At 56.7% G+C, this 26,113-nt stretch overlaps 3 protein-coding genes across 6 annotated transcripts; 1 reads left to right on the top strand and 2 right to left on the bottom strand.

Annotated features, from left to right (window-relative positions):
• Window positions 1-115: 115 nt before the first annotated feature.
• Window positions 116-5,545, bottom strand: CORO1B (coronin 1B). 3 transcript variants are annotated; one of them, XM_037741547.1, is made up of 12 exons: window positions 5,421-5,526; window positions 4,791-5,054; window positions 4,510-4,712; window positions 4,051-4,173; window positions 3,818-3,947; window positions 3,433-3,614; window positions 3,226-3,345; window positions 2,433-2,537; window positions 2,216-2,361; window positions 1,840-1,897; window positions 722-1,000; window positions 116-564 (listed from the first exon to the last, which is right to left on the bottom strand). In XM_037741547.1, exons 3-12 carry the CDS (start codon window positions 4,708-4,710, stop codon window positions 439-441), a joined length of 1,470 nt encoding a protein of 489 aa, XP_037597475.1. In that variant the 5' UTR covers window positions 4,711-4,712; window positions 4,791-5,054; window positions 5,421-5,526; the 3' UTR covers window positions 116-438. The 3 variants fall into 3 exon arrangements, with proteins under 3 accessions (XP_037597475.1, XP_037597476.1, XP_017392845.1); XM_037741548.1 differs by having other exon boundaries at window positions 4,819-5,054; XM_017537356.2 differs by lacking the exon at window positions 4,791-5,054 and having other exon boundaries at window positions 5,421-5,545.
• Window positions 5,546-12,647: 7,102 nt separating this feature from the next.
• Window positions 12,648-14,181, bottom strand: GPR152 (G protein-coupled receptor 152). The gene has a single exon (XM_037741666.1). The coding sequence runs from the start codon at window positions 14,157-14,159 to the stop codon at window positions 12,648-12,650; it is 1,512 nt and encodes a 503-aa protein (XP_037597594.1). The 5' UTR covers window positions 14,160-14,181.
• CABP4 (calcium binding protein 4) lies at window positions 13,828-20,783 on the top strand. Of its 2 annotated transcripts, XM_017537352.2 has the most exons (7): window positions 13,828-14,201; window positions 17,467-17,813; window positions 18,210-18,240; window positions 18,320-18,463; window positions 19,602-19,711; window positions 20,053-20,200; window positions 20,313-20,783. In XM_017537352.2, the coding sequence occupies exons 2-7, from the start codon at window positions 17,556-17,558 to the stop codon at window positions 20,339-20,341; spliced, it is 720 nt and encodes a 239-aa protein (XP_017392841.1). In that variant the 5' UTR covers window positions 13,828-14,201; window positions 17,467-17,555; the 3' UTR covers window positions 20,342-20,783. The 2 variants fall into 2 exon arrangements, with proteins under 2 accessions (XP_017392841.1, XP_017392840.1); XM_017537351.2 differs by lacking the exon at window positions 13,828-14,201 and having other exon boundaries at window positions 16,860-17,813.
• Window positions 20,784-26,113: the final 5,330 nt, after the last annotated feature.

Here is a 26,113-nt window from a genome sequence, read left to right as displayed (position 1 = left end):
CATGTGTGAGGCTGCTCACTGGCCCCACACCTTCGGCATATGCGTGACTCATGTGACATCATCTGTCTCCAGGTTTCCAGACTTCCCAGCCCCACCCTCCAGCGGCAGGTCAGCCTGGCTTTTAAAAAGAGAATTTTATTTTGGAATGAAAATATAGAGCCCACCCTCCCGCTTCCTCTGGGGAGGGAGTTCTGGGCCGTGGTGAGGGGGATGGTCCCTCAGAGGTCGAGGAGCCGCCTGGGCATAGAAATCCTCCACAGCAACAATGAGGAAAGCTGGGTGGTGGCTTCGGCCTGGGCCTGGGATGGGCCCGGGTGGGAACTGACTCCTGCTGCCTCAGAGGCCCTGGGCAGCCAGCCAGCCAGCCCGGTGCCACCAGCCAGCAGAAGCTGAGTGGGAAGGGGGCGGAGGAGATTAAGGTGGCACATGGCTGTGGCCCTAGGCATCCCCGTTCTCCATGCGGCCCAGCTGTTCCTCCAGGCGGCAGATGCGCTCCCCCTGCTCCTTGACCAGCGCCCTCAGGGCCTGCAGCTCCTGCATCACCTCCTCCAGCTTCCCAGCCTCCTGTGGGGACGTGAAGGGGTGGGGGGAGGGCGTGCTGGTCAGGGGCTGCTAAGCCACAGACCTCCCAAACCCAACCACCATGTCCCAGAGAGGGACAACAAATGGCCCAGGGCCACATGTGGGTCTCCTAACACCACCCCTGCCTGGGGGTGCATACCCTGGCTCTGGCCAGGCTGCCACTGGGGGTGGCATCAGCAGCAGTGGTGGCGGATGCAGGGGCCCCAAGGCGGGAGGAGCCCGGGGCCACCGAGGGCCGGCTGTCAGACAGCACGTTGCGCCGGCTGATCTTCAGGTCCCGCTGCTTGCTGGGCACGTAGGCCTCCCGCAGAGAGATGAGGATGGGGTCAGCGTCCCGCCCGCTCACCCACTCCTCAGCTTCCAGGGCTGCCTCGGGCCCGGCTGTGTCCGGGTACAGATCATCCTGGAAGAGGTCCGACTGGGCAGCGGGCCAGGGAGGTCAGGATCAGTCGGGAGGCCCCATCAGGGTCCCTCATCACTCCCTGGCCCCAGGCTTACACTCTGTCAACCCACTCTCCCACAGCCTGGCCCCGAGGGACCTTTCTAAAGCTCAAATCTGGCCTTTCACTTCCCTTCTGGACACTGTCAACAGCTCCCTCTAAAGCTTTCCCGCCCTTCCTGGGCAAGGCCCCTGTCACTACCTTCCCCTGCAAGCCACAGGGGCCACTATGTGGCTTTGTGGGATTCTGGGGCCATGGACTGTGAGCTCCCAGAGCAGGCCCCATCAGCTCAGCTCCGCTCCCCGAAATATGCCTGGCACGCTGAAAGAGCACTTGGCCAGTGCTGGCTAGAGAATCATGGAAGCATGCTCAAGGCTCTGAGCGGGGCATCTGAGGCCAAGCCACATGTGGCCCGGTCCCCGCTTCATGAGATTTCCCACTGCAGCTAGACTCCCTGTTCCTCTCTCCATTCCCACCACCATGACCTTTGTCTGGCCTGTCCCAGTGGAAGGCGCCACCCCAGCTGTGCTTCCTGCCTCCTTCAGGAAGATCTCTGTGGCTGCCACTCCCTCCCTGACTGCCTGGTGACCTTCTCCTGTGGCTTGTTCAGGGCAGGGCCCCTGCTCACCCTGTGTCTCATCCCCACTTGCCCCCTGCCTGGCACAGCCCCACAGGTGGCTGGTACAAGGGCAAGCTGGCATCTGTCCAGCTCACTGCCCACAAACCATACTAGGTCATGTTCCATTGACCTGGTCACAACTGCATGGCCTGCCTGCTAGAGAAAGGGGCAAGTGAGCAGAGGGACGGGTGGCCTCACCTTTCTTGGCACAGTCATGACAATGGGCTCACACTTGCGCTCATGCAGTTTGTAGAACCTGGGGACGCGAGGAGGAGCCATGGGTGGAACCCCTTCGCCCCCTGCTCTCCTGGCTCCCGGCATCCTGCACTTTCAGTCGTCACCCCCAGACCTCCACAGGCTGACCCCTAAGGCAGCTAGACCCCCCACCCAAGCTGCCTCATGACAGTTCCTGTAGCCCACCCGGCCTCCCTGCTGCAAGGCTTCCTATAGGCCGACCCTGACCCCAGGGCCCCTGTGGCGGATTCTGCCCCCGAGCAGCCTCCATGGCCTGACCTCTCACCTTGGAGGCCCCTGGCCTGGCCCTGTCCCGGAGTGGCCTTGGTGGCCCTCTTACCGGGCGATCTCACACTTGCTGACCTCCAGGCCCCGCTTAGGCATGCTGCCCATGCCCCGCTGGGGCTCCTTGCTGGTGAATGTGTTCAGGAAGTGGATGTAGGGGGGCTCCTCAGTGATCTCAAAGTACCGGATGCTGGAGTCACCCTGTGTGGGGAGGGGGCTCAGCACCGGGGCACGCCTCTGCCCTGCCCCTTGCCAGCCCTGCCCGCCCCCACCTTGCCGCAGACGTAGACTACGCTGGTGTCGGGGTCGTAGAAGGGCAGCAGGGCCCCGTTGCTCGAGTCCAGTTCCTGCAGGGCCATGGGCTCCTCGAGGTTTTCCTGGCACATTGCGGGTAGTCAGGCCAAGCAGAACCACCTCACCCCCTGATCCCAGACCGCACCAGGACAGGCCTTAGCTGGCCTTACTGAGGCCAACCAGCCTGTCCCCTAAATGCAGGTGGGCTCTCTCCCACCTCTATGCCTTTGCCCACATGAAGACTCCCACCCGGCCCTCCTGGACCCACTTCATTCCCAGGGCCTCTCTTTCCCAGCCTCCTCCAGGCCTTAAGACTATGCCCAGGCCACGGAGCAGTGCTGAGACATACCCTGCCATGGGGGACCCCGGGTGCCAGCAGCACCAGCCCCTGCTTAAGGGGCCCTAGAGGTCACTATGCAGAAGCAGAGAGGGCTGGGGCCAGGGCGATTCTCGTGCAGGGCCGGGAGGCTTTCTGGAGGAGCAGGGAGGCTGGCACTGGCAGCTGGGTAGTACAGGCAAGCAAGGGAGAGAAGGGGCCTTCCATTGGCATGAACAACATGGGCAAAGACACGGGCAGTGGGAGGCCATGGGGGAGTGGTGGGGCAGTTGGGTGAGCAGGGGTCAGGAGAGGAGAGGCTGACCCCTCAAGTGTCAGGCAGAGAACCTAGGAACCACAGGCCTCTCCAGGGTGAACCCTGCCTGCCCAGCCCAGGGCGGAGCTCCCCAGGGTCGGGCCCACATCTCCAGCTGCCCCTCAGGCTGGCCACTCACGGGGTCCCAGAGCGCCAGCTGCCGCTCACTCATTCGGCTGAAGCCTGTGGTGAACACCTTGCCGTCGGCCAGGAAGATGGCCCGCATGGGCCGGGCACCCTCGTGAGCCTTCTCCCGCTCCTGTGGGGGGACAGGCTGGTTAGTGCAGTGTCCCACGTGAGGCCCTGGGCCCATCCACAGCCATCCTTGCCCTTGGGGGCCACGTACTGCCACCAGGGTGCCCCGGCGGGGGTCGATGATGCGCACGCTCTTGTCCTTGCATGCTGAGCAGAAGAGGCTGCCGTTGCAGTTCCAGCTGACATTGTAGATGAGGTCAGGGTGCAGGCCATCCAGGCGGTACAGCTCCTCCGCCGTGCCCACGTTCCAGATGAGTACCACGTTGTCACAGCCTGGCAGGTGAGGGCCGTCAGCTCGGGCCCGGCGGGCGGCAGGAGGCTATTAGCTCACTAGGCCCACTCTGCCCACCACCCTGGGACAGACCGGGTCTCTCCAACTCTGAGGGCCTCAGCTTTCCCCTCTATCAGGTGGGCTCTGGAGGTGCTGCTGGGATGTATGGAGGGGTGGGCGGGGGCAAATGGAGGGCGGTGCACACCTGCACTGAGCAGCACATTTCGGGCTGTTGGGTGCCAGGCGATGATGCCCACCCGCTTGGTGTGCCCCTCTAGTACCACCACCGGCTCCGTCAGCGGGGAGGTCAGCCCGTTCTCTGGGATCTGCCACACCTGCGGTAAGGACAGGGCCACTGGGCTCAGTCCTCTGCTGGCCCTACTGCTGGTCCCCTTGAGCCACACCTGTGACCCTGGCCCAGCCAGTCTGGTGCCTCACCATGACCGTGCAGTCCTCTGAGCCGCTGGCGATGACTTCGTCATTGTGGGGACACCAGTCGATGTCCAGGACAGGCCCCGTGTGCCCGCACACCGTCGGGTAGGCCTTGTCAATGCGGCCCGTCTGTGGGCACGAGGAGGTGGTCAGTGGGCTCCACTCCTCCCAGAGCCTTGGTCTTCCCCTCCATGGAGTGGGAATGGCGTGCAAGTCCTGGCTCACAGGTGGCCCCGATGTGACTGTGCCCCACTCGCCAGGTAAGCAGGAAATGTCTGTTGCCTCTAATCCTGACTGTGGCGACAGGCCACTCTCTGTCTGTGCTAACACTTGAGACAGTAAATCTGGGTTATAACGCCTGCCCGGCAGTGTGAGAAAGGGCAAGATAAGGGGTTCCAGGTGTGCAGAAAGGCCCAGCAGGGTGGCTCAGGTGCCTCCTCTTCCCCCAACCCCGACAGGACCCACCTTGCTTAGGGGGAGCACCAGAAAGGCACCCCCACCACTGGCTTCCACAATCACTGCCAGGAACTTGGGGTTGACGGCGCAGAACGTGCTGTCCCAGGTAACACGGGACACGCGAATGTCCTCATAGCATTGGTCGTTCTTGACCGGCTGCCCGAACACATGGCGGAATTTGCTCTGCCGCACCACTTTGCGGAAGGACATGTCTGCGGGACAGGGAGGCCTGGGTCAGCGCGGCCCATCCCAACAACCCGAGCGCCCACCGGGGGCCGGGCCACCATCACCCTCCTGGGTCTCGGTTTCCCCAATTACAGAATGGGGTCACAGGTGCAGAGCTTGGCAGTGATCTGAGGGGTAAATGCACTACCCGGCTCTGACCACCGCTGAGTCCTGAGGGGCTTCACAGGATGCAGGGCCCCTCCCTGGCTCTGGTGTGTGTGCGGGGCGGGAGGTGGGAGGTGGGAGGTGCCGGGGCTGGAGAGCACTCAGTTCTGCTGTAGGTCCCAGCCAGTCGGAAGCAGCCTCCTTCCTGCCTAGAGATTTGGAGGCTGGGTAATGGGAAAGAGAGAGGAGGCAGGAAAGGTCTCTTTACTGTGGGGCCGAGTGAGGCCCGGGTTCTGAGTCCCAGGGAATGTGCGGGGAGCCCCGGCATGGCCCCCAGGAGGGAACCGGGGTCGGGACGCAGCTGCCGGCCGCGAAGCAACCCAGAGCGACCTTGTATCAGGGTGCAGGGTGAACCATGAGCCCAACTTCCAGGGAATGTCGCCTAGGAGAGGAGAGGCTGGGCGGCCAAGGGGAGTGGGACTAAGAGTGGGGCGTGGGGTAGGGGAAGGGTTTCTGGGACCCGCAATCCCCCCTCAGCCCCGCCCCTGCAGCCCCGCCCTCGCCCCCAGCCCCGGCCCTGCAGCGCTCACCGGGGGCGCCGGGGGCTGCGGCACCGACTTCGGGCGGCTCCGGATCCCGGCCTCTGGGAAGCAGGAAGCGGGATTCAGGAAGTGACAGAGGGACCCGGGGCGGGGGCGGGGCAGGGGCTCGCAAGGGGGGGCCGAGGTCACGCGCGAAGGGGCGGGGCGTGAGGCTGAGCCACGCGGGGGCGCTGGGAGCGGGGCCGCCGGGGGCGGGGCAAGGGAGAGCCCCGCCCCCAGGACCCGCTGGGGAGCCTCCCTCTGCAGCCCCTTGGGAGGAAGGGACGGGGCGGGGCCGACGGCGTCCGCCACGGAGGCGTCGCAGGTGCGGGTGCAGCCTGGCCGCGGACCCGGGCTCCTTCGCCGTCCTCCTCCTCACAGTGGCATCCGCAGGAGTCTCCAGGATTGGGTGAGGTCCCGCCTTCCTGGCCCCACCCCCCCGAACGCACACCTCCAAGGCGCCCCATTGCGGCCCCCAACAAATGTAGAATCTACACGGACAGTGGATATGTTCACGTGCCTCTTTTTAAGTTATAAAAGTTCATGCTCTTGGTTAACAATGTAAACAAAACAGCAGGTGTTGGGATTTTTTTTTTTTTTTTAAGGTCTAGACAGGCTAGAATTCAGTGGAATGATCATAGCTCACTGAAGCCTCGACTTCCTAGGCTCAAGGGATCCTCCTGCCTCAGCCTTCCAAGTAGCTGGGACTACAGACCCTCACCACCACATCAGGCTAATTTTTCTTTACTTTTTGTAGAGACGGGGTCTCTGTCACCCAGGCTTTTTTCGTGTGTGTGTGTGTGTGTGTGTGTGTGTGTGAGAGAGAGAGAGAGAGACGGTGGTTTATTCTTGTCACCCAGGCTGAAGTGCAATAGCACGATTTTGGCTCACTGTAATCTCTGCCTCCCAGGTTCAAGTGAGTCTCCTGCCCCAGCCTCCTGAGTAGCTGGGATTACAGGCGCCTGCCACCACTCCCAGCTAACTTTTTTTTCCCCCAGAGACGGCGTATTGCTCTGTCACCCAGGCTGGTGTACAGTGGTGGGATCTCAGCTCATTGCAACCTCCGCCTCCCACATTCAAGCAATTCTGCCTTAGCCTTTGGAGTAGCTGGGATTATAGGCTCCCGCTGCCATGTCCTGCTCAATTTTTGTATTTTTAGTTGAGATAGGGTTTCACCATGTTGGCCAGGCTGGTCTCAAACTCCTGACCTCGGGTGATCCACCCACCTTAGCCTCCCAAAGTGTTGGGATTACTGGTGTGAGCCACTGCACCCATTCAGCAAACAGCAGAGCTTTATGGAGTAGAAGACCCAGGGGTCTAATTCTTCTGGGTGAACACTTATGCATTCTGCCGAACCTTCTTATTACAATTCCGAAAGGGCCATGGCTGACAAGTCCCTTGCACCTTGCCTTCTTTCCTCCACCATCTCCTCTGGAGATCTGTCCAGAGGCCTCTCTCTTCCTCTAGCCAGGTCCTGTGACAAGGAGCCCAGACTGGCCTCTCCAGATCCACCCCATCCTGTTCCACAGGTGAAGTGCGCCCCCTCCCTTAGGCCAGCGGCCCCTTCCCTTATTCCTTCATTGAGCATCCACTGCCCTGGCTGACCAATGGCACTGTTCTTTTCCCAGAAAGAGAGGGGTGGAAGAGGAAGGCGGGGAGAGCAGAAACCACAGGAGCCTTGTCTCTGGCTACAAGAAGCGCCCCCCTGTGTGTCTGAGGGTGACCTGGGGCTTGTTCCCCATCTCACTCCCATTGCCACACCTGGTTGAGGAAACAGGCACAGAGATGTGCGGTGCTTGCCTCAGGTTACCCAGCCCCATGCAATCCCCTTCGGCTTGGGTCCAAAGTCCTTGCTTTTCCTACTGCTCTGTAAACCCTGGGGCTGGAAGGATCATATAGATGATCCCACCCCAAGGCCTGGCCACATCCTGTTCTCTCCGTCTGGAAATGCTTCCCTCCAATCCCAATGAGGCTCCATTCCCCACTCGCTCCAGGCCTCTGGTCACACGTCACCTCCTCCTAGGGCTCTCCCTGCCCACTCCTTACCCAGCCACTCTCTGGCCCTTACTTGTCCTGACTGCATTGTTCTTTTTTTGGAGACAGGGTCTCGCTCTGTTGCCCCGGCTGGAGCACAGTGGTGCGGTCCTAGCTCACTACAGCCTCACTCTCTGGGGCTCAGTCCTCCCACCTCAGGCTCCCAAGTAGCTGGGACTACAGGCATGCATCGCCATGCCTAGCTAATTTTTATTTTTGTAGACATGGGGGTCTCCTATGTTGCCCAGGCTGGTCCCACACTCCTGGCCTCAAGCAGTCCTGCCTCAGCCTCCCAGAGCTCTGGGATTACAGGTGTGAGCCAGCACCCGCCTGTGTTCTTCTCCAGTGCCCCAATGTCCTATCAGGTACTTATTGGTGTATTTGTTCATGTCAACCTCCACCAGGATGTCAGCAAATTGAGGGTAAGGACTTTGCCTATTTTCCTGCAGTGTTCCCAGCAGCTAGAACAAGACCCAACACGAAGTATGGGATCAAGTAATGTATGAGGAATGAAATGAATAAGCAGCAACCCTGAATACAGAATTGAACAATATTCATAATCACAACTCTCAGAATCAATGTCTGGTGCCCATGAAGGAGAAGGAAAGAAGGGCATCTCTCACCTGGAGAAGGAGTGAGTCTCCCAGATGGCAGCAGGAGCCTGGCCCCCCTGGGATGTGGCAGGCAGGAGGTCGTGGCTGGGCAATGTCTTGGAGGTAAGCCCACCTTCATGCCCTTTTTCTCCAACACAAAACCCTTCTCCGTGGGTCACTAGGAGAACTCCTCTTTTTTTTTTTTTTGAGATGGAGTCTCGCCCTGTTGCCTAGGCGGGAGTGCAGTGGCATGATCTCCGCTCACTGCAACTGAAACCGCCTTTGTAAAACTATGACTGAGAGTGAAAGAGATCTAACTTAATGGACTCCATCTTGCTTCTAACCTCTAAGCTGTCCTTGTTCACTTCTGGGCGTAGACTGAACTCACTTTGGAAGAAACTTAGTTTATGGTTCAAACAAAAACGGTGACATTCCTTTCCCAAAGCAGACTTCCTTGTTGCCTGGGGACTTGACTACCTCTGAGGACTCACATTAGCCACAAGATTAGAAATGATGGTTCAGGAGTCATGCAGCTGGAGGTGACAAGATTCTTCCCCTCCCTAAACTGCTCCTAAGATCAGCCCTTGAGATGTTTTGCAGACCCTGCACTTGATGGATCAGCTGGCCCCACCCACATCAATAAACTGGCTCATCTGCTCCCGGGCCCCTACCCAGAAACTGATAGCGTATGAAGATGGCTTTGACTCCCTAAGGTTTCATCCTTGACCAATCAGCACTCCTGGCTCACTGGCTTCCCCCCACCCACCAAGTAATCCTTAAAAACTCTGCTCCCTGAGAATGCTCAGGGAGACTGATTTGAGTAATAATAAACTCCAGTCTCCTGCACAGCCAAGTCTGCATGAATTACTCTTTCTCTATTGCAACTTTCCTGTTTTAGTGAATCAGCTCTTCTAGGCAGCAGGCAAGGTGAACCCCTTGGGGGTTACGCAATCTGCACCTCCTGGTTCAAGCAGTTCTCCTGCCTCAGCCTCCCGAGTAGCTGGGATTACAGGCATGAGCCACCATGCCTGCCTAATTTCTGTATTGGTAGAGATGAGGTTTCACCATGTTGGCCAGGCTGATCTCAAACTCCTGACCTCAGTTGATCTGCTTGCTTTGGCCTTCCAAAGTGCTGGGATCATAGGCGTGAGCCACCATGCCTGGCCTGAGAACTCCTCTTTACCCTGCAAAACCCTTCAGGCATTCCACCCCATCCTGTCCCACAGGTGGAGTCTGCCCTGCCTCCCTCAGGCTGTCGGCTCTGGGGCACCAGCTGTGACATGGTAAAACCCATAAAACTGCATACCTCAACCATACCTCGGCTTTCTGTTGAAACTGCTCTCTGTAACCCTGATGTGACAGGCAAGCAGTCCGAACCCACACCATCTTGGCCCCTTGGACTTGTAATAAGTAACTAAGTTCTGTAATTTCCACCCTACCCAGGCAATGTGTAAATTAACGCTTATCTTGACTTCTGTGAACCACTTAAGTAACAATCAGAATGTCTGAAGCCCCTCACCATCATCTCTGCCCAGGAGGTAATTTACGGAATGTCCACCCCCCCCTGGCCCTCAGAATGTCTGTAGCTCCTCACCCGCACCCCCCCCCCCCACCCTCACCCCCGAGGTGGTTTACGGGCATAAAAGGTCTGGACACCCTCCTTTCGGGGCCAGGGGTTGGAGACGCTTGAGTCCTCCGTGGCCGCCGGCAGTACAGACCCTGCAATTTGGCACACTTTTGTCTTGGTGTTGACTTTCTGTGCTCGCTCAGGTACAACACCAGCTACCTTGCTTGCTCCCTTCTTGAGTATTCACTGCCCTGGCTGACCAAGGGGTGATGGTCAGCACTGCTCTTTCTCCTGGATAGAAATCACCCATTATGGGTGGGATTTCCCTTTGGATCCTTGGAAGTGGGGCTGGCCCACTCCCCAAGAGGCGGGGTTTGGAGTGTGGACCAGAGCTGAAGGCAAGCGGCTGGTGCTAAGGTTTTATTCCCTGATCTGCCTGCCATGCTGAAAAGGCTCTGGGAGCCCTGCCCAGAAAAAGGAGAAGGGCACTGTGGAGTACCCCGGGGGCACTGATGCCAGGCCCTGCTCTCAAAGTGTGCCCTTCAGTGGGACAGGGAGGGGGAGAGCTTACCTGTGGAACAGGAGCAGTGCCGTGGTGGGGAGGCTTGGGGGACAGGCGACCTGCCACTCAGGCTCTGGCCTGTGGCTCTGTATTGGTCCCGGGGCTGAGTGAGACTGGGGGTTGCCCACTGCTGTAATCAAATTAATGGCTAACAGTCGCAAGCACTTCATAGGGATTCATACTCCTGGGAGATGGGTATCATTATCATCCTCATTTTACAGATAAGGAAACTGAGTCCCAAAGAAGCTAAGAGCTTTGTGGAAGGTCACACAGCCTATGAGTGGTGGAGCCAGAATTCAACAGCCTGAGGGTCACCGGAGAGTGCACCCTTAGCCCCACCAAGGTGTCTCCAGAATGGAAGGCTGGCCAGAAAGGCATCTAGCTAGTGCCCAAGGAATACTGGATGAATGAATTCAATAAATTCACGCCTGGCCAGACATCTCTTTCCCACAGGCCTCAGTGCCCACAATTCCATCATCACAACTATGCTCCTGGTGCCACCCCTTGTCCACAGCACTTCCCAGCTCTGGGCTCAATCAGTGATCAGAACTGCCAAGCCTGCAAGGGGAACATGATCACCCCATTTTACAGAGGAGAAAACAGGCTGAGAGGAAGTCGGTAACTAGAACCCAGACCCGACTATCACTCTAGGCTGCCACACAGCCTGCTGCGTTTGGAAAAGGCAGGCAAGTCTGGGAAGGGTGCACGTCAGACATCATTTCATTTATACCTGCTGGGAAGGGCACCTCAGTTGCTGAAGGTCACAATACTGAGTTAATGGGATAAGAGGACATGACTGGAACACTGGGGATCGGGAGAACGCTGGGTGGGGTGGCTGCCAGGAGGGAACGATGCATGGGAAAAGGGAAGTGGGGTGGGCTTGGAAGATAGATCGTCAGCCCTTCTATTTTTTTTCTGCAGCATCTGCAGCTTGAGAGGGAAGAGCTGATTCTGCCCTAGAGAGGCTGTGTGACCTCTTTGCCTTTTCTTTTCTTTTCGTTTTTAGTTTTTGAGACCAAGTTTCGCTCTTGTTACCCAGGCTGGAGTGTAATGGCACAATCTCAGCTCACTGCAACCTCTGCCTCCTGGGTTCAAGCAATTCTCCTGCCTTAGCCTCCCGAGTAGCTGGGACTACAGGCGTGCGCCACCATGCCCAGCTAACTTTTGTATTTTTAGTAGAGACGGGGTTTCATCATGTTGGTCAGGCTGGTCTTGAACTCCTGAACTTGTGATCCACCTGCCTTGGCCTCCCAAAGTGCTGGGATGACAGGTGTGAACCCCCTTGCCCACCAGCCTTTGCCCTTTCTGGAACCACTGGTGCCCGAGCTCTGTGTGCTTTACAACTTCCCATCTGAGCACTTGGGCTCAGACAGAAGGAGGATGCTGTTCAGGCAGGATCGGGGCCTCCACACCTGCAGCCCCATGGAGAATCCCATGCAGCTCTCCACGTGGGTGGGGAGCAGGTAGATGCTAATTGAACTTTTAAATAGAGTCAGACTTCGAAGTCCTCTGCAGCCCCGTAAGGCCCAGAGGTGGCCCCCTGATCATAGGCCATCTGGGTGTCTGCAGCCCCAGTGCATCACAAGATCCCACATGCTTGGGCCAGGTGGTGTCTCTCCCTGTTGCCTCCTCCATCCATCCCCAGCCCCTAAAGGGACATCTCTGTATGTGGCTGAAGGAAAACAACACCAGTTCACCCAGCCCCTCCATGCGCCAGGCTCTTGGGTGCCTTACACACTTTCTCATTTCATCCTCACAATGGCCAATGACACGGGAGCTCGGAAGGTGAAGTCGCTCCTCCAGAGTCGCGCAGCTGGGACATGGCAGAGCTGGATTTGAATCCAGGCTAAGCAGCTCTGGCCTCTTCTCCTGGCGCCTTGCTGAGGGAGTCCCTGCCCTAGCCTCAGTGACTGTTGGGGGCAGGGGACTGCTGGAGCAGGCTTGGCCATGCCAGGCAGCTTGTGGGTCACCAGGGCCTCGGGCTCCTGCTTGGGGCTGGTGGCTCCCAGGAGACCCCCTTCTCTGCAGAGACTTTTTTGTTTTGCGTCCTTGTGTCCAGGCTGGTGGATGAGACCCGGAGGAGGAGAGGGAGGGAAGGATGAAAGGGAGGTCAGGTCAAGCCCAGGAAAGTGCCCCCTGCTGTCTTCCTCCAGCACGACTGAGGCCCAGTGGAGAACTGTCAGTGGGGTCTGGGGTGTTGAGGGACAGAACCCCACAAGACGCCATTAGCTGTGGTTCGGGGGCTGTCGGGCAACTGTGTGTGTGTTGGCAACCACAGAAGGGGCTGGTGGCTGAGAGCAGGGGACGCTGACATGGAACTGCCTGAGACTTTTGGCTGGTTCATTTCCCCTCAAGTCCTCCCTCCAGGCCCTGAGGGGTTTTCAAGGACAGGCTGTGCTTCCCACTTGTCTGACTGGCTGGTTCCTCTGTCTCCCTGGGGCTCTTTCACTGCTCTGGCGGGCCTGGGCATTTCTGGACCCTCACGTGGGGCCTGTGCCTGGGGCCCCCTCTGGTGGGGTGCCACTGGGGATTTCTCCTTCAGAAGCAGGAGGAGGGGCTGGGTTCTCCAGGCCCCCTAGGGTGGGATGGGAGGGTGGGGCTGGGGAGGCTTCGTCACAGGGACAGGGCACAGAACTGGCAGCGGGTCCAGGGGTCTGGGCCTCAGTGTCTGACTGTGGCTGGGTCACAGAATCTGACTGTGGCTGGGCTGTGGGGTTCAGCTGTGCCTGGGCTGTGGGATCTGATTGTGGCTGGGCTGTGGGATCTGATTGTGGCTGGACCGTGGGGTTCAGCTGTGGCTGGGCTGTGGGAGCTGATGGTGGCTGGGCTGTAGGATCTGATCGTGGCTGGGCTGTGGGATTCAGCTGTGCCTGGGCTGTGGGATCCAATCGTGGCTGGGCTGTGGGGTTCACCTGAGGCTGGGCCACAAGATCCATCTGTGGCTGGGCCTCCACTGTCGGCCCTGGCAGAGCCGGGCCCTCAGAGTCCAGCTGGGTCTGTGGCTCAGCCGGTGTGAAGCTGCCCGGCCGTTCCTCGCAGAGAGCTGCCGCGAAGGACGAGAGCACGGAGCGCAGCAGGGCCTGGAGGTCAGCGCTGGCCATGAGGCAGAGGAAGGGGCTGAGGCAGCTGTTAAGCAGGATCAGGTAATCGGAGTAGACCAGGGCCTCCCAGAGCAGGTAGCCAGGGTAGATGTCCCATAGGAAAGCCAGATAGAGCAGCTGGGCCAGCTGGTAGGGCAGCCGCAGGACCACGTAGGCTGACAGAATGGTCCTGGCCACACGGGCGAAGCCCCGGCAGGCTGTGGGCTGCGGTTGGCGGCAGCAGGTGTGACAGGCCGAGGCCTGGGTGAGCACGTGGCAGACCAGCAGCAGGAGGAAAGGCAGGAAGCCCCCCAGGACCTCCAGCATCCGCAGTGGCAGCTCCTCACTGTCCCAGAAGTCCAGACAAATGACTAGGTCGTACCACCAGACTGTGGCCTCGGGGAAGACCAGCCAGGGTACGCTGAAGAGCGTGGCCAGCACCCAGACCCCGGCACAGACCCAGAGGGGCAAGCGGGCAGGGCGGTGCCTAGGGTACCAATGTGGGCACAGCGCCAGCAGGCAGCGGTCCAGGCTGAGGGCGGCCAGCAGGAAGAGGCCAGAGGTGTACGATACGCCCCACAGGAAGTAGTAGAAGCGGCAGGCAGCTGTCCCCAGTGGCCAGTGGCCTCCATGCTGGATCTCCAGGATCTGAAAGGCCGCTGCCACCAGGAACAAGAAGTCAGAGAGGGCCAGGCTGAGCAGGAGCAGCGCCAGACGTGTGCCCGCTCCATGCCGGGCCTGGGAGCCGGCCAGCCATGCCATCAGCCCATTGGCTGGCAGCCCAAGGAGCAGTAGAGCCACCAGGAAGACTGTGTCCCAACCACCCTGGGGGTAGGAGTCCTCGTCGTCCAGCTCCATTCGGGGCCTGTGGCCGGTGGAGGCACCCATGTCGGCTTCCATAGCAGTGTCCATCTGGGGTCCCCAGAGCCCTGCTGGACACGGAGTGGGTGCCTGGTGAATCAATAACGGCGTGAATGACCGAGAATGGGAGAGATGGTGCAGGGCATCTCCAGGCAAGTCACAGCCCTCCCTGTGCCGTTGTCATTGCCTTTTGGGTAGTTAGCCTATGCCAAGGGCTTGAAATGGATGATCTCAGGGAGTCCTCACACAATCTACGTTACAGGCGAGGAGAGGGAGGTTCAGAGAATCAGTGAAGGTAGGAAGGGAGAAGGCAGGACTCAACCCAGACTTTTTTCTTTGAGACAGGGCCTTACTCTATTGCCCAGAATAGAGTGCAGTGGCACTATCCCTGCAGCCTCCACCTCCAGGGCTCCAGCGACCCTCCCACCTCAGCCTCCCTAGTAGCTGGGACTACAGACGTGCAGCCACTACTTTTAAAAATAGCACCCACGGCTGGGCGTGGTGGCTCATGCCTGTAATCCCAGTACTTTGGGAAGCCAAGGTGGGTGGATCATAAGGTCAGGAGTTCGAGACCAGCCTGGCCGACATGGTGAAACCCCATCTCTACTAAATGTACAAAAATTAGCCGGGTGTGGTGGCAGATGCCTATAATCCTAGCTACGCGGGAGGCAGAGGAAGGAGAATCGCTTGAGCCCAGGAGGCAGAGGTTGTGGTGAGCCGGGATCATGCCACTGCACTCCAGCCTGGGTAACAGAGGTGAAACCCTATCTCAAAAAAAAAAAAAAAAAAAAAAAAAAAAATAGCACCCATTACTATTTTTTTTTCTTTTAGATGGAGTCTCACTCTGTTACCCAGGCTAGAGTACAGTGGTGTGATCTCGGCTCACTATAACCTCCATGTGCTGGGTTCAAGTGATTCCTATGCCTCAGCCTTCCAAGTAGCTGAGACTATCGATGTGTGCCACAAGGCCTGGCTATTTCTTTCTTTTTTTTTTTTTTTTTTTTTTTTTTTTTTTTTTGAGTTGGAGTCTCCCTCTGTCACCAGGCTGGAGTGCAGTGGCATGATCTCAGCTCAATGCAACCTCTGCCTCCTGGGTTCAAGCCAAGCGATTCTCCTGCCTCAGCCTCCCAAGTATTTGGGACTACAGGCACGTGCCACCACACCCAGCAAATTTTTGTATTTTTAGTAGAGATGGGGTTACATCATATTGGCCATGATGGTCTCGATCTCTTGACCTCATGGTCTGCTTCCTTCGGCCTTCCCTGAGATTACAGCGCTGGGATTACAGCGTGAGCCACCGCACCCAGCCAACTTTTTTTTTTTTTTTTTTTTTCATAAAGACAGGGTTTCACCATGTTGGTAAGTCTGGTCTTGAAGTCCTGACCTCAGGTGATCCACCTGCCTTGGCCTCCAAAGTGCTTGGATTACAGGTGTGAGCCACCGTGGCCGGCCAGCCAACTTTTTAAATTTTTAGCAGAGACAAGTTCTTGCTATGTTGCCCAGGCTGGTTTTAAACTCTTGAGCTCAAGCAATCCTTCTACCTTGGCCTCCTAAAGTGTTGAGATTACAGGCTTGAGCCATCGTGCCCAGCTAGACTTAATCTCCTGCCATGTGGAATCCCAATGTGTCTGGGTAGACTAACCCAGAGGCTTCCAAAGATTGTTAAAGGTATGGGATTTTGTCTTTAAATATTTTAGTAAAACTCCTATATGAACTAAAAGGGTGTGCTCAAATTATGCCGGGGAAGAGTACCCCTCTAGGGTTCCAGGACACACAGTTTGAAGACCACTTGGTCTGCTCATCACAGGGCCCCTTTATGCCTGCTCTCGTGGGGTTTGAGTGTTTAGGATTTCAAGAAGGGAGGGCTCTCGTTCCCACCGGCCCAGGGGACCCAAAGGTAGGGAGTCTGCGGCAGTGGGAACCCCCTCCCCTCCAGTGAGTGTCACTCATGGGTCTCAGGATGAGTCTCAGGACCCCGATAGCCTGGGGCCAGGAGGGCCATCCTGGGAGCCCCGATGCCTCTCCAGCGTCTTCCGCCCCCTATGGCCCTCTCCTGCTTCCCACAGCTCAGGCAGGAGGGGAGCCCTGTTTGTCTCCGGGAGCTGCTAAACAGAGAAGGCGAGGGCTCTGCAGTGGGAGGACGGTGAGGGCACCCAGACCTGGGATGCAAGAGGGGGGCACCCAGACCTGGGATGCAAGAGGCCTGCAGCACCACCTTGCCCCCCCTGCTGGCAGAGGGCCCTGAGAGCCCAGGTGGTGGTGCAGTCCGGGGAGGGAAGGGATGCCCCCAGGCCCATGGCTCTAGCCACTTGGTCTTTAGTCTGGTGGCCTCAGTACCCGCAGGGTTCCTCCTCCGTCTTACCCCGCTCTGCTATGTCTGTTCCCTATTGGATCAGAGCCCCAGGCACCCCCAGCCCCTGGCCCTGACCTGTGAGGCCTGGCTTACCTGGGAGGCTCAGGCCGATGGGCGGAAGGAGCAGGGCGTGCCTGCCTGCCCAGTGCTCCAGCTGTCTCCCTGGCCCTCACCGGGGCCTGCTGTGTGGCGCCTGGCGGCGCTAAGGCAGGTGGGCAGGAAACCCAAGCTGAGAGGACATCAATCATTCATAGGGCTGCTTGCCGGGAAACCCTAACCCTGGCCCAGTAGGGCCAAGTGATCAGCCAGACCCCCTCCCCCAGCCCTGACGGGCCTGGACAGTCAGACCCTCCTCCCCCAGGCCCCTCCGGCCCACCTCCTCCCACATCACCCCCTGTGCCACTCAACCCAGCATTCGAGGCGTCTGTGATCTGGCCTCTTCCTCCATTTCACATGCCCTCTGCTCCGGGCAGAATGTCACCCATGGGGGGGCCCCAGTGGGCCACTTGCTTGTCCCTTCCCACCTCCCAGCCATTGTCCAAATGCCTCCTCCCGCCTAAAGTGTCTTCCCTGGTCCTCTGTCTAACAAAGGCCTCCACCCATGTCACACAGCTGGGCTGAGTCCTCTGTACCCTGGCTTTATTCCCCACATTTTATAGATGGGGAAACTGAGGTTGGGAGGGGACTTTGCTGGATCTCCTGACTAATAAATAGCAGGTCTGGCATCTGAGGCTCATGACAGCCACCATGTCCTGGTGCCCTTTGCTTCTGACCGAGTACAGTTCTCTGGACCCATCTGGCTCTGCCCTGGCCAGCTCTGGAGCAGAGCACTGGGATTAGGGCCGGGGCTGCCTGCCTCACTTACCCTAATCCCCCTCAGAGCCCGATCCTAGGCTCCCAGCTCTAAGAGTGGGGGTGCATAAGCAGCTTTATGAGTCCTGAGAGCCAAGGGTGCCCAGGAGTGCTGTGTCTCTGAGCCCTGTCATCCCTCCCCCATGGCCACAGAGCAGGTGAGCGGGCAGCATGGCCCAGACCCAGCCACTGGCCCTCAGAAGACCCCTGTGACTCCCAAGAATGATGCGGAGGAGCCCCCGATGACCAGGAAGAGGAGCAAGAAGGAGAGGGGACTCCGAGGGTCCCGGAAGCGCACTGGCAGCTCTGGGGACCAGGCAGGCCCCGAGGCCCCCGGGAACAGCAAGAACCCTCCCAGGACTGGAGAGGGGCTGGCAGGGGTACCCCCTGCATCCCCTGGGCCGGCCTCTTCGCGCCAGTCCCACCGACATCGTCCTGACTCCCGGCACGACGCTGCTCAGAGGACATACGGGCCCCTGCTCAATCGAGTCTTCGGGAAGGTTAGGTGGGACCTGGGTGGGCCTGGGGGTCCTGGGGGTGGGGCTGGAGACACACTCCTGGGGTTCAGCCTACCCTGCCCCTGAGAGGCCCTCTGTCTCTTCTGCCTCAGACTGAACCTGGGCTGTGGGATTGTGTTGTTGTGGTTTGGGGAAGGGTGGGTCTCTGGCCGGTGTGGGCGTGGGCAGAGCCAGAACTCGCACCAGGGCTCTGTGGGAGCTCCAGGCCCCAGGAGCGCGAAAGGGAGCTTGCTGCTCCTGGGACACACGAGGCTTCAGCGTCCTTTCCCTGCCCTGGTGTGGCTGGCCCTGCCCAGGCCAGCATGAGCAGGGGATGGAGGAGGAAGGTTGACAGAGCCATGGCTGGCCCTGGGGACATGGCAGACTCTCCCCGTGCAGGACCGAGAGCTGGGCCCAGAGGAGCTAGACGGTGAGTGGCTCTTGCTGCTGGCAGGGGCAGGAGCTGTCCCTGAGCCTGGCCACCTGTGCCTGACCTCCCTCCCCCACAGAGCTTCAGGCCGCCTTTGAGGAGTTTGACACTGACCGTGACGGCTACATCAGCCACCGGGAGCTGGGCGACTGCATGCGGACCCTGGGCTACATGCCCACTGAGATGGAGCTCCTGGAGGTCTCCCAGCACATCAAGATGCGCAGTCAGTGCCGGGCCCCGCCCACCCAGCAGCCTGGGCTTCTCTGGGCTGCATGGTTCAGAGGGATCATGAGGGGCTGGCAGGAGGTGGCCCTTGGGAGGCCATCAGGGTGGCGGTGGGAGTGAGGGAGAGTGATGGTTTCCAGGTGGGGGCACTGGGTCCAAGCTCCTGCCTCTCTTGTGTGGGAAGACAGGCCAGGAAGGCCGCCCTAGAGACCCAGGAGGGCCCCTTGGGGCTCAGGTTGAGGACCCCACTGGGGATATCTGTTGTCGTGGCCTGTGAGCACATTCACTCCTTCCACCTGAGCCCTTCCTGCCTCGCTGGCCTAGGGACCCCGACTCAGTGATAAAATGCTCTCTGCTGACACTAGTCACCTGGCACCCTCTCTCTTTCGCTCTCTTTCTGTGACTCTGCCCCATTCCTGTGCCCTGGTGGCAGCTGCCTGAATCGGGGTTGCCCTGGCAGGAGAGGACCCCAGCCGCGCCTTGCGACTAGGTGTCTGATGGCAGGCACGGTGCGGTTACCTTTCGCTGGTTTGTCCTCAGGCAAAGCTCAGATTCACTTCATTCCAGGACTCCTGCATTTTCTCCATACAATTTCCAAAACCGGGATGTGATTTATAGCTGATGTGGACATCTGGTGTCGTGGCAAAGCTGTTGCATGACCATGGGTGTTTGTGTGACTGATGGCATCTTAGAACTGAGGCACAGAATACATGGGTGTGTCTGGAAGTGGCACTGATTGCTGCCCACTGGGCTCCAGCACTTCATGGCTGTGAACCTGAACCCCAGCAGCACCCCCATAGAGTAGGCTCCCCACCCTGCCCCTAGGATGAGGAAGGGAGGGTAAGTCAGCCAGTGCCACACACAGCAGTGGGGTCAAGATTTGAACCCGGGACTATCTGGTCCAAAGCCTGGTCTCTTCCTCGCACACTCGGGTTCTTTGCTAAGAGCAGAAGCAGCCCCGGCACCCCAGCAGCCGAGGATGGGGGTTCCAGCCTCCTCTCTGTTGCAGGCATCACCATGGTTGTTTCTTCCTAGGTGCAGAGCCTGGGGGTGGGGGTGCCTGGTCTGTGGGGTGTCCCTTCTTGGGCTTCAGCCCTCATGCCCTCACCATTGTGACACTCTGCCTGGGTCCGCAGTGGGTGGCCGTGTGGACTTTGAGGAGTTTGTGGAACTGATAGGCCCAAAGCTAAGGGAGGAGACGGCGCACATGCTGGGGGTGCGGGAGCTGCGCATCGCCTTCCGAGAGGTGAGAGCGTGCTGTGGTGGGCAGAGGGGGGCAGGGCTGGGTGGCATCCTTACTGGCCTCTCAGGTCTCAGCCTCAGGAAGGCCCAGAGCCCTGCAGGCGGTGGGACTGGGGCCCAGCAATGGGTCAGAGAGGGTTCAGCTCACTCCCAGCTAGGGGATCCATCCAGGGGGACTTCCTGGACCAGGCGGCAAACCACCTTGGCGTGGGAGGTTGGGGAAGGTGTGCGTGGGTGGAGACGGTGGGCAGGGGAGCATCTAGGTACAGGCAGTGGTAAGAGTGGAGCTGTCTGCAGGCTGAGGCAGCTTTGGGTGGGAGGGGCTGAGCCTTGCCGGGACCCTAGTTTGACAGGGACAGGGATGGACGAATTACCGTGCCAGAGCTTCGGGAGGCAGTGCCGTCTCTGCTTGGGGAGCCACTGGCGGGTCCTGAGCTGGACGAGATGCTCCGAGAAGTGGACCTCAATGGGGATGGCACCGTAGACTTTGATGGTGAGTCTCCTTCCTGGAAAAGCCTCCCATCCTCCCAGGGCCCAGGCTGAGCCCAGCACCTCCTGGGATCCCTGACGTGGACCGGCCCAAGCCCTGCCCTTCTCTCCCGCAGAGTTTGTGATGATGCTCTCCCGCCACTGAGGCTTCAGGAGGGAGTATCTGTTGCCCCCGGGCCCCAGATACCAGCAGGACCCAGGCTGTGCCCCTTCCCCAGGAGGCGCCAGGATGGAGATGGAGGGGACCCAGCAGCCCCCAGACTTCTTCTATCCCTGAAAACACCTGGCCTCAAGGTCTGCTTGTTATGTCACCCGCCCACCCCCATCCTCACCTTCCCTGACTCAAGCTGCCTGGAAAAGACCTGCACTCAGCTGCCCACCGTTTCTCAGTGTGAGCAAGACTTGGGTATCTCCAGAGCCCTGGAAGGTAGGGAGTTCCCTGGCACTGGCAGCATTCAGTGCCCCCCCACTCCAGTGGCATGATGAATTGAGAGGGTGGCTGGACCTCTCCTGCTACTTACGTTTATAAACTTTTTTTTTTTTTTTTTTTTTTTTTTGAGTTGGAGTCTTGATCTGTAGCCACGGCTAGGGTGCAGTGGCGCAATCTCAGCTCACTGCAACCTATGCCTCCTGGGTCCAGTTCAAGCAATTCTCCTATCTCATTCTCCCAAGTAGCTGGGATTACAGGCACGAGCCACCATGCCCAGCTAATTTTGGTGTTTTTTAGTAGAGACGGGGTTTCACCATGTCAGCCAGTCTGGTCTTGAACTCCTGACCTCATGATCTGCCTTCCTCAGCCTCCCAAAGTGCTGGGATTATAGGTGTGAGCCACCACACCCAGCCTATATATATATATATATTTTTTTTTTTTACGTGAACTTGAGCCAGGTGTGGTGGCTGACACTTGTAATCCCAGCTGTAACTAAGGGGCAGAGGTGGGAGGATACCTTGAGCCCAGGAGTTTGAGACCTACCTGGACAATATAGCGAGACCCCATTCTCAACAAAAAAAGAAAAAAAAAAAAGTGAAAACAAGTGAACTTGAAAGAAAGGGATGGCCCAATGTATCAAAGACAAAGACAGAAACTGAAGCTGGGATTGGGCTGATCCCGTGGGGGTTTCAGATGCAGAGAGGGGCTTGGGCGCCCCGGCTCCTACACCCATAAGTGACAGAAGAACCGTATAGTCTGGGGAGCAAGAAACAAACATTCCACGGTCTCGAAAGGCTAAGATATGAATCTATCTGCACTGACCAGTCGGAGAAAGTGGTGAGGATACAAACGTTCAGGGTCGGGAGTGGAAACAGCTGCTCTAGAGAGCCAGGAACTCCAGGGTCTGCCCTTCAAGCAGGGGCATCGTCTGTCTCTAGGGTGTGAAAAGCTGAAAACAACTGGAAAAACCCCTTGCTGAGCAGAGTTACACTTTCAACCCACTTGGGCACATGGAGCTTCTAAAAACAAAAGCAAACCCAAAAAACCCTGCTGTTCCCAAAGGTGAACTCGTGATAAAAACTACAGATTACTGGGCCAGAAGTGGTGGCTCATGCCTGTAATCCTAACACTTTGGGAGGCCAAGGCAGGTGAACCTCCTGGAGACCAGCCTCGCCAACCCAGGTGAGATGGGGTGAAACCCCGTCTCTACTAAAAATACAAAAATTAGCTGGGTGTGGTGGCGTGCACCTATAATCCCAGCTACTCCAGAGGCTGAGTTGGGAGAATCGCTTGAACCTGGGAGGCGGAGGCTGCAGCAAACTGAGATCGTGTCATTGCACCCCAGCCTGAGTGACAGAGAGAGACTCTGTCTCAAAAACAAAGCAAAACAAACCTACAGATTATAAAAGTAAAGAACCACCATGAGGGAGATGAGGCAGAGACAAACACAAGAGGACTGGCATCTCGGTGTGCATCATACAGCTGCCTAAGAGACCACAAGACACACGCAAAGAAAACGGGGCTACAAGGGGAAGAGAGGCCAACAGGATGGTATGAAGAGAGAACCAGAAGATTTAAAAAGTAACCCAACAGGCCAGGCGTGTGGCTCACGCCTGTAATCCTAGCACTTTGGGAGGCCCAGGTGGGTGGATTACTTGAGTTCAGGAGTTTGAGACCAGCCTGGGCGCCATGGTGAAACCCTGTTTCTACTAAAAATACAAAAATTAGCCGGGCATGGTGGTGCTTGCATCTGTAGTCCCAGCTACCCTGCAGGTTGAGGTGGGAGGATCGCTTGCGCCCATGAGGCAGAGGTTGCAGTGAGCAGAGATGGCACCACTGTACTCCAGCCTGGGTAACAAGAGCAAAACTCCGTCCCAAAAAAAAAAAAAAAATATATATATATATATAGCCACTGGAATGGAAAAATTAATGGATAAGCTAAAGAGCAGACTAAGCACAATTTAAAGATTAATGAACTGGAAGCTACATCTGAGAAATCACTTATAATGTAACACTGAGAAACAAAAAGATGGAAATATTAAAGGGTAACTAAAAATCATTGGAAGACTGGGTGTGGTGGCTCATGCCTGTAATCCCAGCACTTTGGGAGGCTGAGGCAGGAAGATCACTTGAGGCCAGGAGACCAGCTGGGCTAACACAGCAAGACCCTGCCTCTACAAAAAAATTTAAAAATAAATAAATAGGCTGGGTAAGGTGGCTCATGCCTGTAATCCAGCACTTTGGGAGGCCAAGGTGGGCGGATGACCTGAGGTCAGGAGTTCGAGACCACCCTGGCCAACATGGTGAAACCCCATCTTAAAAAATAAATAAATAGGCCAGGCGCGGTGGCTCAAGCCTGTAATCCCAGCACTTTGGGAGGCCGAGGCGGGTGGATCACGAGGTCAAGAGATCGAAACCATCCTGGTCAACATGGTGAAACCCCGTCTCTACTAAAAATACCAAAAATTAGCTGGGCATGGTGGTGCGTGCCTGTAATCCCAGCTACTCAGGAGGCTGAGGCAGGAGAATTGCCTGAACCCAGGAGGCGGAGGTTGCGGTGAGCCGAGATCGCGCCATTGCACTCCAGCCTGGGTAAACTCCGTCACAAATAAATAAATAAATAAATAATTTAAAAAGCTGGGTGTGGTGGCTCATGCTTGTAGTCCCAGCTATTCAGGAGGCTGAGGTGGGAGGATCACTTGAGCCCAGGAGTTGGAGGCTGCAGTGAGCTATCATTGTGCCACTGCACTCCAGCCTTTGTGACAGAGCGATACCTGTTTCAAAGCAAAAGAAAGGGAAGTCCTTGGGAGTCTCAGAGGAGGAATTATTTAGAGAATAGGCAAGAAGCAATAATCAAAGAGTCAGTGGCTGAAGATTTTCCATAAAGACTTCCACAGACTTCAAGTCCCCAGATTGAAGGACCAAACTGAAGTCAGAGTAGGGTAAATAAAAATAAACGTATATCTGGATACATCCCACTGAACCTGCAGAATACAAAACGAAAATCTTACAAATAACTGGAGAGAGAAGTCAGATTCACGGTGTTCTGTCAAAGTGTTCATGTAGACTAGAGTCGGGACACTTTCTGTAAAGGGCTGGACAGTAATTATTTTAGGCTTTGAGGCCTCTGTCTCTGTTGCAGCTGCTCACGCAACTCTGTTGTTGAAGTTTGTAGCGCAAAGCAAAGTCAAGTTATCAACAAATGAGTGTGGCTATGTCAGAAATTTAATAAATTATAGTAAAACTTCATTTATTGACCTGGAAATTTGAATTTTATAATTTTATATCATAAAATCTTGTTATTCTTTGACTTTTCCCCAACCATTACAAAATATAAAAACCATTCTGTGGACCATACTTTGCTGACTCCTATTTTTGTTTTTTGAGACAGAGTTTGGCTTTGTTGCCCAAGCTGGAGTGCAGTGGCGCGATCTCGACTTGCTGCAACCTCCACCTCTTGAGTTCAAGCAATTCTTCAACCTCAACCTCCCATGTAGCTGTGTATGTCACCATGCCCGGCTAATTCTTTGTATTTTTAGTAGAGACAGGGTTTCACCATATTGGCCAGGCTGGTCTCGAACTCCAGGCCTCAAGTGATCCACCCACCTCGGCCTCACAAAGTGCTGGGATTTCAGGCGTGAGCTACCACGCCCAGCCCACTTTGCTGATTCCTAATGCAGACTTCTAATGATGGGAATCATCACTTCTGAAATCACTTTCTGTTAAGATGGTGGAATGAAGTCAGGTGAGGTGGCTTAGGGGTTCGATACCAGCCTGGCCAACATAGTGAAACCCTGTCTCTACTAAAAATACAAAAATTAGCTGGGCATGGTGGTGTGCACCTGTAGTGTCAGCTACTGGGGAGGCTGAGGCACGAGAATCGCTTAAACCGGGAGGCAGAGAATGCACTGAACTGAAATTGTGACACTGCACTCCAGCCTGGGAGACAGAGCGACACTCAGTCTCAAAAAAAAGAAAAAAAGTGGAATAATAAAAAGTTGTTAAATATAGTTGCGATTCTGTGTTGTGTAAATTGCCTGTTTGCTCATATTCAATCCATGCTTTTTGTCATTTTTCCTTTTTCATATGTTTGTTTGGATTATATTTATTGAAATGTAATGTTATGGCTAATTAATCTGATAAACTGTGGACTTGTATTCTGTTTTTGTTTTTTTTTTTTTGATACGGAGTCTCACTCTGTTGCCCAGGCTGGAGTGCAGTGGTGAGATCTCAGCTCACTGCAACCTCTGCCTCCCGGGTTCAAGTAATTCTCCTGCCTCAGACTCCTGAGTAGCTGGGATTATAGGTGCACACCACCATGCCTGGCTAATATTTTTTGTATTTTTAGTAGAGATGGGGTTTCACCATGTTGGTCAGGCTGGTCTTGAACTCCTGACCTTGTGATCTGCCTGCCTCAGCCTTCCAAAGTGCTGGGATTACAGACATGAGCCACCGCGCCCGGCCTCTATATTTTTTTAATTTCATTTTTCTAGTTTTTAAAAGTTGTATGTTACTGTATTATTTTTTTGAGATAGGCCTCACTCTGTCTTCCAGGCTGGAGTGCAGTGGTACAATCATGACTCACTGCAGCCTCCCAGGTTCAGTGCTCCTCCCACCCCAGGCCCCCAAGTAGCTGGGACTGCAGGCGCCCCACCATGCCTGGCTAATTTTTGTATTTTTTGTAGAGACGGGGTTTCACCATGTTCCCCAGGCTGGTCTCAAACTCCTGGGCTCAGGTGATCCTCTCACCTTGGCATCTCAAAGTGCTGGGATTACAGGCGTGAGCCACCATGCTTGGCTAGTTCTTATGAAAGTACTGGACCATGATGGATTAGAAATGAAAACCGGTCCTTTACCACAGCTAGTTGGGGGACTACTGGTTTAGGAGTTCCTGCATCCAATGGGTACCCCCAAAATGCCTTGAATGTGGAATGAGGGTGGGAAGTCTGCAGAGGCTGGAAAGGTGGGAGCAAGAGCCGGGGTCTGGGTATCCATTCATCTAACTCACAGAACCCTGAAGGCCCTGCTGTGCTGGCTGCTGCAGACAGTGGTTTGTGGGATATCTTTCGGTGGAGGAGACAGACTGCGTGCATGTGCACCAACAGGGCATCCCAACCTGCGCTCACTCAACCAGCCTCTTGGTTGGCCGGTAGGGGAGATCAGCTGCTCAGTGCCCACCTCCTCTTCCCTCTCCCCCAGTGTCATGGGAAGAGCCCTGGGTCAGAGAGCTGGAACCCTGGGTTATGTTTCTAATTCTACCTACCACCAGCGGGCTGTCCTTGGGCAAGTCAGTCCTCCCGTGTCAAATGGGACTAAGGTAGTGAAGATTATAAGATATAATCCACGTTCAGTGCTTAGCACCGGACTTGGTACCTTTTTTAAAAAAAAAAAAAAAAAGAGGCCGGGCGCGGTGGCTCACGCCTGTAATCCCAGCACTTTGGGAGGCCGAGGCGGGTGGATCACGAGGTCAAGAGATCGAGACCATCC

The sequence above is a fragment of the Cebus imitator genome, unplaced genomic scaffold (assembly GCF_001604975.1).
Source record: "Cebus imitator isolate Cc_AM_T3 unplaced genomic scaffold, Cebus_imitator-1.0 Scaffold102, whole genome shotgun sequence".
Classification (NCBI taxonomy): Eukaryota; Metazoa; Chordata; class Mammalia; order Primates; family Cebidae; genus Cebus; species Cebus imitator.
The sequence above is the reverse complement of the archived record's forward strand: the minus strand, read 5'-3'. Positions and strand labels throughout refer to the sequence as shown.